Genomic DNA, 14,254 nt, shown 5'->3' on the forward strand with positions numbered 1-14,254 from the left:
ACAGTATAACAAAAGAAAACAAAAAGTCTATATACAGTGAGTGAAAATGAGGTAAGTTAAGGCAATAAATAGGCAATGGTGGCGAAGTAATTACAATATGGCAATTAAACACTGGAATGGTAGATGTGCAGAAGATGAATGTGCAAGTAGAGATACTGGGGTGCAAAGGAGCAAGATAAATAAATACAGTATGGGGATGAGGTAGGTAGATAGATGGGCTGTTTACAGATGGGCTATGTACAGGTGCAGTGATCTGTGAGCTGCTCTGACAGCTGGTGCTTAAAGCTAGTGAGGGAGATATGAGTCTCCAGCTTCAGAGATTTTTGCAGTTCGTTCCAGTCATTGGCAGCAGAGAACTGGAAGGAAAGACCACCAAAGTAGGAATTGGCTTTGGGGGTGACCAGTAAGATATACCTGCTGGAGCGCGTGCTACGAGTGGGTGCTGCTATGGTGACCAGTGAGCTGAGATAAGGCAAGGCTTTACCTAGCAGAGACTTGTAGATAACTTGATTGACCCACTGACTACAGGTTATCTGGATACAAATATTGTGAATAAGGTCTATTTTGTAGCATTTATAGCTAGAGTTATTAACTGTACTGCACAAGTGTCCAAGAAGCTGGACATCATTATATCTGTAGCCAAGAAGATTTTGGTCCTCCAAAGACTTAATGGCAGAAGCATTGCAAGGACTACTGTCGCCAGGAAATGTCCCGCCCTCACAGGATCATTCTGAGCTTGTGTAGCGACCTGATTAAAACAGAAAAGCAGGCTGATTTAGTTTAATTAACATTTCGTTTTTGATAGTTTGTATGGAATTTTTTTATATGTATTATTTTTTACCCCACATTTTTGGGGAGGTGACTTTATTATCCACATGTACAGTAGGTGGCGGAATGCAATATAATTGTTGCAAACGCCATTATACCAAAGAAGAAGAAACAAGTGAAGTGACCAACAACAATTAACACGTTATCGGTTTTTACTTAGACATTTATTCACACCATGGAACTCAAAATATGACAAATTTAACAGCACAGTATCACATATGTACACCAGGTAGTCTTTCATTCGCGTTATTGTCAGGACATTATCTAGTTAACGCTAGCTGCTAACGTTAGCTAACAATGGCTAACTGTATGGTTTTTCACACTCAAATAGCCTCCATCATGGAGGCGCTAGCGAATGCAGCCGTGGAAGAGATCTGTAAACTCGTAGACGACGACTATGCAGTGTTTCGTTTGGAAATAACTCGAAGCCAGAAAGAAAATAGGGGATTGCGGCGGAAACTACTGGAATCGAAGGTGGCACGGGAGCGCGCAGAGAGGACAATGCGAGAGCGCGTCCTCACGAATCATCCCTGTAGTGCCAAGAGCCTCGTCCGATGCAGAGTAATGGCAAGAGGTACATTTAGCAGAATGCCGAGGATAATTTACTGCATTTCCTATTACTTACTAAATGAAAACATGGCAAATGGGGGTGTAGTGAGATACCCAATGGGCTGGAGGTTTTTCTTCACTACCCAATGGGCTGGAGGTTTTTCTTCTCATCATTCATCTTGAAAAAACGTACTGTATATTCAAATCGTGGAAATAATGAATCCGCCATCATTAACCAAATGATAATTATTGAAATAGCATGGGCGACCGAGGAAAAACTATTTAAGGCCATGTGGCAAGCACTAGTGATGGAGGTGTGAGAATTCGGGTCTGGGCAGAGGAGATGTAGTCTTTGTGTGCGTCTGTAAGTTGTGTTTCATGTGTATATTTGTATTTGGTGTTTAAAAAACTGGAAAATATACACTGCTCAAAGAAATAAAGGGAACACATAAACAACACAATGTAACTCCAAGTCAATCACACTTCTGTGAAATCAAACTGTCCACTTAGGAAGCAACACTGATTGACAATAAATTTCACATGCTGTTGTGCAAATGGAATAGACAACAGGTGGAAATTATAGGCAATAAGCAAGACACCCCCAATAAAGGAGTGGTTCTGCAGGTGGACCACATACCACTTCTCAGTTCCTATGCTTCCTGGCTGATGTTTTGGTCACTTTTGAATGCTGGCGGTGTTTTCACTCTAGTGGTAGCATGAGATGGAGTCTACAACCCACACAAGTGGCTCAGGTAGTGCAGCTCATCCAGGATGGCACATCAATGCGAGCTGTGGCAAGAAGGCTTGCTGTGTCTGTCAGCGTAGTGTCCAGAGCATGGAGGCGCTACCAGGAGACAGGCCAGTACATCAGGGGACGTGGAGGAGGCCGTAGGAGGGCAACAACCCAGCAGCAGGACCGCTACCTCCGCCTTTGTGCAAGGAGGAGCAGGAGGAGCACTGGCAGAGCCCTGCAAAATGACCTCCAGCAGGCCACAAATGTGCATGTGTCTGCTCAAACGGTCAGAAACAGACTCCATGAGGGTGGTATGAGGGCCCGACGTCCTCAGGTGGGGGTTGTGCTTACAGCCCAACACCGTGCAGGACGTTTGGCATTTGCCAGAGAACACCAAGATTGGCAAATTCGCCACTGGCGCCCTGTGCTCTTCACAGATGAAAGCAGGTTCACAATGAGTACATGTGACAGACGTGACAGAGTCTGGAGACGCCGTGGAGAACGTTCTGCTGCCTGCAACATCCTCCAGCATGACCGGTTTGGCGGTGGGTCAGTCATGGTGTGGGGTGGCATTTCTTTGGGGTGCCGCACAGCCCTCCATGTGCTCGCCAGAGGTAGCCTGACTGCTATTAGGTACCGAGATGAGATCCTCAGACCCCTTGTGAGACCATATGCTGGTGCGGTTGGCTCTGGGTTCCTCCTAATGCAAGACAATGCTAGACCTCATGTGGCTGGAGTGTGTCAGCAGTTCCTGCAAGAGGAAGGCATTGATGCTATGGACTGGCCCGCCCGTTCCCCAGACCTGAATCCAATTGAGCACATCTGGGACATCATGTCTCGCTCCATCCACCAACGCCACGTTGCACCACAGACTGTCCAGGAGTTGGCGGATGCTTTAGTCCAGGTCTGGGAGGAGATCCCTCAGGAGACCATCCGCCACCTCATCAGGAGCATGCCCAGCCGTTGTAGGGAGGTCATACAGGCACGTGGAGGCCACACACACTACTGAGCCTCATTTTGACTTGTTTTAAGGACATTACATCAAAGTTGGATCAGCCTGTAGTGTGGTTTTCCACTTTAATTTTGAGTGTGACTCCAAATCCAGACCTCCATGGGTTGATAAATTGGATTTCCATTGATTATTTTTGTGTGATTTTGTTGTCAGCACATTCAACTATGTAAAGACAAAATTATTTAATAAGATTATTTCATTCATTCAGATCTAGGATGTGTTGTTTAAGTGTTCCCTTTTTTTGAGCAGTGTATATATGACCTCCACTCATCACTGTCAAACGCTCCTTGAAACATTTCGACGAGCAAGCCTTTCTAATCGACCTGGCCCTGGTATCCTGGAAAGATATTGACCTCATCCCGTCAGTAGAGGATGCCTGGTTATTTTTTTTAAATGCCTTCCTCACCATCTTAAATAAGCATGCCCATTTCAAGAAATTTAGAACCAGGAACAGATATAGCCCTTGGTTCTCCCCAGACCTGACTGCCCTTAACCAACACAAAAATATCCTGTGGCGTTCTGCATTAGCATCGAACTGCCCCCCGCGATATGCAACTTTTCAGAGAAGTTAGAAACCAATACACACAGGCAGTTAGAAACGCCAAGGCTAGCTTTTTCAAACAGAAATTTGCTTCCTGCAACTCAAACTCTAAAAAGTTCTGGGACACTGTAAAGTCCATGGAGAATAAGAACACCTCCTCCCAACTGCCCACTGCACTGAGGATAGGAAACTCTGTCACCACCGATAAGCCCACTATAATTGAGAATTTCAATAAGCATTTTTCTTCGGCTGGCCATGCTTTCCACCTAACTACCCCTACTGCATTCAACAGCACTGCACCCCCCACAGCTACTCGCCCAAGCCTCCCCCATTTCTCCTTCTCCCAAATCCATTCAGCTGATGTTCTGAAAGAGCTGCAAAATCTGGAACACTACAAATCAGCTGGGCTTGACAATCTGAACCCTTTCTTTCTAAAATTATCTGCCGAAATTATTGCAACCCCTATTACTAGCCTGTTCGACCTCTCTTTCGTGTCGTCTGAGATTCCCATAGATTGGAAAGCAGCTGCTGTCATCCCCCTCTTCAAAGGAGGTGACACTCTTGACCCAAATTGCTACAGACCTATATCCATCCTACCCTGCCTTTCTAAGGTCTTCGAAAGCCAAGTCAACAAACAGATTACCGACCATTTCGAATCCCACCGCACCCTCTCCGCTATGCAATCTGGTTTCAGAGCTGGTCATGGGTGCACCTCAGCCACGCTCAAGGTGTGGCGACATCGTAACCGCCATCGATAAGAACGACATCGTAACCGCCATCGATAAGAAACAATACTGTGCTGCCGTATTCATTGACCTGGCCAAAGCTTTTGACTCTGTTAATCACCACATCCTCATCAGCAGACTCAGTAGCCTTGGTTTCTCAAACGATTGCGTCGCCTGGTTCACCAACTACTTCTCTGATAGAGTTCAGTGTGTCAAATCGGAGGGCCTGCTGTCCGGACCTCTGGCAGTCTCTATGGGGGTACCACAGGGTTAAATTCTTCGGCCAACTCTTTTCTCTGTATACATCAATGATGTCGCTCTTGCTGCTGGTGAATCTCTGATCCACCTCTACGCAGACGACACCATTCTGTATACTTCTGGCCCTTCTTTGGACACTGTGTTAACAACCCTCCAGACGAGCTTCAATGCCATACAACTCTCCTTCCGTGGTCTCCAACTGCTCCAAAATACAAGTAAAACTAAATGCATGCTCTTCAACCGATCGCTGCCTGCACCTGCCCGCCTGTCCAGCATCACTTCTCTGGACGGTTCTGACTTAGAATTTGTGGATAACTACAAATACCTAGGTGTCTGGTTAGACTGTAAACTCTCCTTCCAGACTCACATCAATCATCTCCAATCCAAAGTTAAATCTAGAATTGGCTTCCTATTTCGCAACAAAGCATCCTTCACTCATGCTGCCAAACATACCCTCGTAAAACTGACCATCCTACCGATCCTCGACTTTGGCGATGTCATTTACAAAATAGCCTCCAATACCCTACTCAACAAGCTGGATGCAGTCTATCACAGTGCCATCCGTTTTGTCACCAAAGCCCCATACACTACCCACTACTGCGACCTGTACGCTCTCGTTGGCTGGCCTTCGCTTCATAATCGTCGCCAAACACATTGGCTCCAGGTCATCTACAAGACCCTGCTAGGTAAAGTCCCCCCTTATCTCTGCTCACTGGTCACCATAGCAGCACCCACCTGTTGCACGCGCTCCAGCAGGTATATCTCTCTGGTCACCCCTAAAGCCAACTCCTCCTTTGGTCGTCTCTCCTTCCAGTTCTCTGCTGCCAATGACTGGAACGAACTACAAAAATCTCTGAAACTGGAAACACTTATCTCCCTCACTAGCTTTAAGCACCAGCTATCAGAGCAGCTCCCAGATCACTGCACTTGTACATAGCCCATCTATAATTTAGCCCAAACTACTACCTCTTCCCCTACTGTATTTATTTATTTTATTTATTATTTTGCTCCTTTGCACCATATTATTTATATTTTAACTTTGAACTTTCTTCAAATTATAATTCTACCATTCCAGTGTTTTACTTGCTATACTTTATTTACTTTGCCACCATGGCCTTTTTTTGCCTTTACCTCCCTTATCTCACATCATTTGCTCACATTGTATATAGTCTTATTTTTGTCTACTGTATCATTGATTGTATGTTGTTTTACTCCATGTGTAACTCTGTGTTTTTTTTTAATGTTGTCGAACTGCTTTGCTTTATCTTGGCCAGGTCGCAATTGTAAATGAGAACTTGTTCTCAACTTGCCTACCTGGTTAAATAAAGGTGAAATAAATAAATAAACAGTATCAAGAAGTTGTCCATTGAGGTCTGGAGGGCTGCACTGAATTTAAATATTTCCTTGCTGTCAAAATTAGCAAAAAAATTGTCCTCCATCCATCGTTTTTGGATGCTACCTGACTATCTTTCATTTAATTGATTATTAGCAAGCTGGACACAATCATGAAACTGTATGAATGTGGGACCATTATCATTTCTACACAGGTTTTAGTAATTTTAAAGTATATTGAGTTTGTAAAAAAATATATATATATATATATATATATTACTCAAACCAGCCAAGGGCTGATTGGCCGGTTTACATCCTTGCCAATTCTAGTCAGTGTCAAAACTACCAATAGTGTACAATATAGCAATGACAGTACCTAACTTTTCCCCAAATCACTCTCTCAGGTGAAGGACATCTCACTGGAGGCTACAGGAGCTTTGTGAAGCCAGTGGGACACAATACATGGAGAGATGACCAACCAATCACTGTTGATGAGGCGAGTAGAACCTCGATCCAGCAAGTTATTGTGATAGAGGTCAGTGCAATAGTATTAAATCACATCAAATGTTGCCAGTTTATTTCAGAAAGGCTCCCATCAGCTATTCACTTGCTTACATGTACAGGTTCATGTACAGGTGAAGTTGGAAGTTTGCATACACCTTAGCCAAATAGATTTAAACTCAGTTTTTCACAATTCCTGACATTTAATCCTAGTACAAATTCCCTGTCTTCGGTCAGTTAGGATCACCACTTTATTTTAAGTATGTGAAATGTCAGAATAATAGTAGAGATTTTGGAAGTATGCTTGGGGTCATTGTCCATTTGGAAGACCCATTTGCAACCAAGCTTCAACTTCCTGACTGATGTCTTGAGATGTTGCTTCAATATATCCACGTAATTTTCCTACCTCATGATGCCATCTATTTTGTGAAGTGCACCAGTCCCTCCTGCAGCAAAGCACCCCCACAACATGATGCTGCCACCCCAGTGCTTCACGGTTGGGATGGTGTTCTTCGGCTTGCAAGCCTCCCCCTTTTTCCTCGAAACATAACGATGGTCATTATGGCCAAACAGTTCAATTTTTGTTTCATCAGACCAGAGGACATTTCTCCAAAAAGTACGATCTTTGTCCCCATGTGCAGTTGCAAACCGTAGTCTGGCTTTTTTTTATGCCGGTTTTGGAGCAGTGGATTCTTCCTTGCTGAGCGGCCTTTCAGGTTATGTCAATATAGGACTCGTTATACTGTGGATATAGATACTTTTGTACCTGTTTCCTCCAGCATCTTCACAAGGTACTTTGCTGTTTTTCTGGGATTGATTTGCACTTTTCGCACCAAAGTAAGTTCATTTTTAGGAGACAGAACGCATCTCCTTCCTGAGCAGTATGACGGCTGCGTGGTCCCATGGTGTTTATACTTGCGTACTATTGTTTGTACAGAAGAATGTGGTACCTTCAGGCGTTTGGAAATTGCTCCAAAGGATGAACCAGACTTGTGGAGGCCTACAATTTATTTTTTGAGGTCTTGGCTGATTTCTTTTGACTTTACCATGATGTTAAGCAAAGAGGCACTGAGTTTGAAGGTAGGCCTTGAAATACATACACAGGTAAACCTCCAATTGACTCAAATGATGTAAATTAGCCTGTCATGGCTTTAGAAGCTTCTGATATCATTTTCTGTAACTTTCCAAGCTATTTAAAAGCACTGTCAACTTAGTGTATGTAAACTTCTGACCCACTGGAATTGAGATTAAGTGAAATCTGTCTGTAAACCATTGTTGGAAGAATTACTTGTGTCATGCACAAAGTAGATGTCCTAACCGACTTGCCAAAACTATAGTTTGTTAACAAGAGCTTTAAAGATTCCAACCTAAGGGTATGTAAACTTCCAACTGTATCTGCCATAGGGGAGCTTGTAAGACTTCCCTACAACAAGTAGGGAAGTAAACAAATTGAGTGGTCATGTGATAATGAACTAGAATGTATTGGCCTGAACGTTACACTGTCTCCCCAAATGTCCTTTACCCTTATTGGAATGTATAGACCACCTTCCACCAAAAGTGTGTTTTTTGATCAGTTTAATAACATGCTTAGGGAATGTGATTTTGGGAAGGAGGTCATCTTAATGGGAGATTTTAATATTAATTATGAAGACAAGTCTTGTAGCAAATCCCTCAAACGGATCACTAATACCTTTGACCTTACACAGCTCGTTAAAGGGCCAACCAGGGTGACTTGTTGCTCTAAAACACAGATTGATTTGGTGTTCAGTAATAAATCAGAGAGAGTGACTAAATCATTCAATATGGTTACTGGGCTATCTGATCATAATTTGACACTTATAGCCAGAAAGCTGTCTAAGAGCAGGTTTAAGCTCTCTACTGTTAGAAAGCCGGATCAACTAAGAATACCTAAGAGTGAATTAAACTATTTTGAAAACGCAATTAATGAAATTAACTGGAATGATCTCTTGTCCTGTGCAGACGTGGAAGCTGATAGTGAGGTTTTTCTATCCACAATCCAGGCTAAAATAAATGGTTTCCTAAAGAAAATCAAATCCAAACCTGGCCAAAAGAGCACTCTTCCTTGGCTAAATGGAGAAATTTGGAAATTGATGAAAGAACGAGATTATGCTCTAAAAACAGCCCTAAAATTCAAATTAGAGCATGACAGACGTAGGTTTACCATGTTGAGAAATAAGGTGACGAAAGAAATCAGACAGGCCAAGGCAAACTTTTTTATTAACATAATTGGTGAGGCAAAGGGAAATTCTAAATTGATCTGGGAGAATCAAAAAAAGTTTACAGGGAAAGACCATAGTAATAATGCAAAAAGACTAGAAATCATGGTGAATAGCAATCTAACACAGGATGCAGTCGAAATAGCAATAGCCTTCAATTCCTACTTCATTGACTCTGTCAAGGTACTGACACAGAACCCCTCCACTGGTTTATTGGGCTCAGTGCTAGTGAATGACGCTCAACCTGTCTTCATCATAAGGGAGGTTTCTGAGTCAAAGGTGAACAAGGTGATTAGCTCACTAAAGAACTCTAAATCCAAAGATGTGTTTGGGCTGGACTCTACCTTTCTTAAAAACTACAGAGTCACTCATTGGCCCCATTACTAAGGTCACCAACACATCTATTGGTCTGGGGGTGTTTCCAAGGGTATGAAAGTCAGCCATAATAACGGCCATCTTTAAATCGGGCGACCCTGCTGACCTGAGTAACTACAGGCCCATTAGTATACTACCTGTAGTGTCGAAGGTTGTTGAAAAGTGTGTAGCAGAACAACTGATTTCCCACCTCAACAACAGCCCCTTCACATTACACTCCATGCAGTTTGGCTTCAGAGCGAAACACTCCACAGAAACGGCCAACTGCTTTCTTCTGGAAAATGTGAAGTCCAAGATGGACAAAGGGGGCGTTGTTGGGGCTGTGTTTCTGGACCTAAGGAAGGCTTTCGATACTGTTAACCATGAGATTCTCATCACAAAATTGTCCAAGTTCAACTTTTCCCCCGATGCCTTGAGATGGATGAAATCATACCTTGAAGGCAGAACTCAGTGTGTCAGAGTGAGCAATGAGCTGTCGCCCACTCTTAGCTATGATGTGGGCGTGCCCCAAGGGTCAATACTGGGGCCCCTCCTGTTCAGCCTGTACATTAATGATCTGCCTTCTGTCTGCACTGGGTCTGAAGTTCAAATGTATGCAGATGATACAGTGATATATGTGCATGCAAAGAGCAAACAACAAGCTGCACAAGAACTCACTACTGTAATGGTCCAGGTTACAAAGTGGCTCAATGTGAAAAAAAGTGTTTGCATGTTCTTCACAAAGAGGGCAACAGATGCTACTGAACCAGATGTCTATGTGTCAGGGGAGAAGCTCCAGGTGGTATCTGATTTTAAGTACCTTGGCATCATACTTGATTCCAACCTCTCTTTTAAAAAGCTTGTGAAAAAGGTAATTCAAATAACCAAATTCAACCTAGCTAATTTCCGATTTATACGAAATTGTTTGACCACAGAGGTAGCAAGACTGTACTTCAAATCGATGATACTCCCCCACTTAACATACTCCTTGACTAGTTGGGCCCAAGCTTGCTATACAACATTAAAACCTATTCAGTCTGTCTACAAACAGGCTCTCAAAGTGCTCGATAGGAAGCCCAATAGCCATCATCACTGTTACATCCTCAGAAAGCATGAGCTCCTGAGTTGTGAAAATCTTGTGCAATACACCGACGCATGTCTTGTATTCAAGATCCTAAATGGCCTAGCTCCCCCTCCACTCAGTATTTTTGTTACACAGAAAACCCAAACATATGGCAGCAGATCCACAAGGTCTGCCATGAGAGGTGACTGTATAGTTCCCTTAAGGAAAAGCACCTTTAGTAAATCCGCTTTCTCTGTGAGAGCGTCCCATGTCTGGAATACACTGCCATCAGACACACATAACTGCACCACATATCACACTTTCACAAAATGCATGAAGACATGGCTAAAGGTCAATCAGATTTGTGAACATAATCACTAGCTGTGTATTGCCACTTTCCATGTTGTCTGTAGCTTGTGAGGTGTGGAAACACTGTTGTTTTTATGGCTTTTGTCTTGTTGCTTTTTGTTCTATGTTGCTCTGTCTGTATGTTACATCTTGCTTGTCCTATGTTGCTCTGTCTGTATGCTTTGTCTTGCTTGTCCTATGTTACTCTGCGTGTGCTCACTGTTCAATGATTGTCTATATTGTAATTGTTTTTAATAACCTGCCCGGGGACTGAGGTTGAATATTAGCCGGCTGGCTAAAACCGGCACTTTTACTGAAACGTTGATTAATGTGCACTGTCCCTGTAAAAATAAAAAATAAAAATAAAAATAAACTCAAACATTGTTATCCAGTTCAACTCATGTACTGATCATAACCTCCTCTCTTCTTGTGTCAGTCTGCAGATGCAGAGGCTGCAGGTCCTGGGGTCAAGCTGGAGAGGTCTGAAGGAGAGGAGGACCCACAACACAGCAGAGACATCCAGACTGGATTGGCTGGAGTGCCCCCTGTCGCTACGGAGGACCCCACCATCACCCCAGCGCAGCCTAGGACCCAACGCAGCATGACGGCGGTCAGTGGAACGCCGAACGCCGTCCTCAAGTCAGAGACAGACACAGAGACTTTAACAGTGCTGGAGCGACTGGGCTGTCCTCCTGCTCCCCGCTCAAAGTATTTACTTCACGGTAACCTGAGCCCGGTTCTGTCCCATCAGGACTCAGGTGACGCGTTACAGACTGGCAATGATCCATCCTGTTCATATGTTACAGAGAGAGAGATGATACCTGGTGACAGGCCTGTGGGCTTAGATACACAGACTGATCCAATGAGAGGGGACTGGAACCAGTACTGTAGTGGTGTATACTCTGAAGGGCGCCTAGATAAGAAAGGAGAGGGTCTGGTCATAGATGAGGTGAAAGTGGAGGGTGACACTCCTCTGACATGGAATGCAGACAAGACTCACTTAGGAGGCCAGCCGCAGGGCAACACTAGTGACTTCTTAGACTACAGGGAAAGCTTACAGACAAATCCAAATGTTGCAACTCACTACCCTTTACACACGCTCAGTGATCGCGACCCAGTGTCCACGTCGATGGCACCTTCCGATTCACACGGACACGTCCTTTTCAATCAGGTATTGAACTCAAACGACAGGGCTAGAGCGCAGACTCAGGGAGGGGGAGCAACATCAGGTAATTGTAAAGAGAAACGGTTCCTCTGCATGTTCTGTAACAAAGGCTTCCGCTACCCCCAGAAGGTGGAGATCCACCAGAGGATCCACACAGGGGAAAAACCCTTCAGCTGTAACCAGTGTCACATGCGCTTCGCTCAGGCTGGCACCCTGAAGAGACACCAGAGGGTCCACACAGGGGAGAAACCCTTCAGCTGTACCCAGTGTCAAATGCGCTTCGCCCAGGCTTGCAACCTGAAGATGCACCTGAAGGTCCACATGGGAGAAAGGTCTTCTGACGTTTAGATCAAACCCTGCATTAAAGACAAAGGTGCATTTTCATTGTTGTCAACATAAAATATCCACAGATGCATTTGGAATAACGAGAGTAACAGATTTCAGTGTTGAATATTCCTGGGTAGAATATTGCATCCAGACATTGTGTGGTATATAAGGCATATTTAAGTCCAAAACGTCTGTTACATAGTGTTTGTACTGTGTAGGCTACAGTGAGGGGGAAAAAGTATTTGATCCCCTGCTGATTTTGTACGTTTGCCCACTGACAAAGAAATGATCAGTCTATAATTTTAATGATAGGTTTATTTAAACAGTGAGAGACAGAATAACAACCAAAAAATCCAGAAAAACTCATGTCAAAAATGTTATAAATTGATTTGCATTTTAATGAGGGAAATAAGTATTTGACCCCCTCTCAATCAGAAAGATTTCTGGCTCCCGGGTGTCTTTTATACAGGTAACGAGCTGAGATTAGGAGCACACTCTTAAAGGGAGTGCTCCTAATCTCAGCTTGTTACCTGTATAACAGACACCTGTCCACAGAAGCAATCAATCAATCAGATTCCAAACTCTCCACCATGGCCAAGACCAAAGAGCTCTCCAAGGATGTCAGGGACAAGATTGTATACCTACACAAGGCTGGAATGGGCTACAAGACCATCGCCAAGCAGCTTGGTGAGAAGGTGACAACAGTTTTTACTCTGATTATTCGCAAATGGAAGAAACATAAAAGAACTGTCAATCTCCCTCGGCCTGGGGCTCCATGCAAGATCTCACCTCGTGGAGTTGCAATGATCATGAGAACGGTGAGGAATCAGCCCAAAACTACACGGGAGGATCTTGTCAATGATCTCAAGGCAGCTGGGACCATAGTCACCAAGAAAACAATTGGTAACACACTACACCGTGAAGGACTGAAATCCTGCAGCGCTCGCAAGGTCCCCCTGCTCAAGAAAGCACATATACATGCCCATCTGAAGTTTGCCAATGAACATCTGAATGATTCAGAGGACAACTGGGTGAAAGTGTTGTGGTCAGATGAGACCAAAATTGAGCTCTTTGGCATCAACTCAACTTGCCATGTTTGGAGGAGGAGGAATGCTGCCTATGACCCCAAGAATACCATCCCCACCGTCAAACATGGAGGTGGAAACATTATGCTTTGGGGGTGTTTTTCTGCTAAGGGGACAGGACAACTTAACCGCATCAAAGGGACGATGGACGGGGCCATGTACCGTCAAATCTTGGGTGAGAACCTCTTTCCCTCAGCCAGGGCATTGAAAATGGGTCGTGGATGGGTATTCCAGCATGACAATGACCCAAAACACAAGGCAACAAAGGAGTGGCTCAAGAAGAAGCACATTAAGGTCCTGGAGTGGCCTAGCCTGTCTCCAGACCTTAATCCCATAGAAAATCTGTGGAGGGAGCTGAAGGTTTGAGTTGCCAAACGTCAGCCTCGAAACCTTAATGACTTGGAGAAGATCTGCAAAGAGGAATGGGACAAAATCCCTCCTGAGATGTGCGCAAACCTGGTGGCCAACTACAAGAAATGTCTGACCTCTGTTATTGCCAACAAGGGTTTTGCCAATAAGTACTAAGTCATGTTTTGCAGTGGGGTCAAATACCTATTTCCCTCATTTAAAATGCAAATCAATTTATAACATTTTTTACATGCGTTTTTCTGGATTCTTTGGTTGTTATTCTGTCTCTCACTGTTCAAATAAACCTACCATTAAAATTATAGACTGATCATTTCTTTGTCAGTGGGCAAACGTACAAAATCAGCAGGGGATCAAATACTTTTTTCCCTCACTGTATATGATGTTCACAAATGCCTATTTCATTACTTCCATTCAACTAAATTTTTTTCACAAGAAATAATGCAGTTTATCAAATTCATGCAGATTTTTAGTTGAGGTGTGTGGTTTTCATATGGTGTATTTAACACTTGTTTTTGTTTAATAAACACAAAATGGGACTTTTCATTCTAAGACTTTCATTGAGACTCTCTTTAATATACATCACATCTGATCTCACCCTACTCTGCATACACACCCGACAGCGTTTTATAACCAATATACACTTACTAAATATAGCTACACATACCCACACACTAACAAACCTCTACTGTACACATCAAAATAGTTTAGTCAGGTTTGTCTGACTTTTGACTTATCGTCGCTGACTCATATTTACCCACAACATCATATTTATGTCCACCAGGATGGGTTTAATGATGATAGGTGTAGCCCTTTCCACTCACAGGCCC

General features: G+C 43.6%; 1 protein-coding gene across 1 annotated transcript; it reads left to right on the forward strand.

Moving 5' to 3' along the window:
• Positions 1 to 921: 921 nt before the first annotated feature.
• Positions 922 to 13,970, forward strand: LOC106602445 (uncharacterized). Its single transcript, XM_014195099.3, has 3 exons — positions 922 to 1,402; positions 6,383 to 6,513; positions 10,918 to 13,970. Exons 1-3 carry the CDS (start codon positions 1,126 to 1,128, stop codon positions 11,992 to 11,994), a joined length of 1,485 nt encoding a protein of 494 aa, XP_014050574.1. The 5' UTR covers positions 922 to 1,125; the 3' UTR covers positions 11,995 to 13,970.
• Positions 13,971 to 14,254: the final 284 nt, after the last annotated feature.

Source organism: Salmo salar, chromosome 04 (assembly GCF_965601325.2).
Source record: "Salmo salar chromosome 04, fSalSal1, whole genome shotgun sequence".
Lineage (NCBI taxonomy): Eukaryota > Metazoa > Chordata > Actinopteri > Salmoniformes > Salmonidae > Salmo > Salmo salar.

Excerpts from the sequence above, each read along its gene's own strand:
- LOC106602445 (XM_014195099.3), top strand. The coding sequence starts at position 1,126 with ATGGCTAACTGTATGGTTTTTCACACTCAAATAGCCTCCATCATGGAG. Across the intron at positions 1,403-6,382 it reads ATGCAGAGTAATGGCAAGAG|GTGAAGGACATCTCACTGGA; the intron begins GTACATTTAGCA and ends TCACTCTCTCAG. Across the intron at positions 6,514-10,917 it reads AGCAAGTTATTGTGATAGAG|TCTGCAGATGCAGAGGCTGC; the intron begins GTCAGTGCAATA and ends TTCTTGTGTCAG.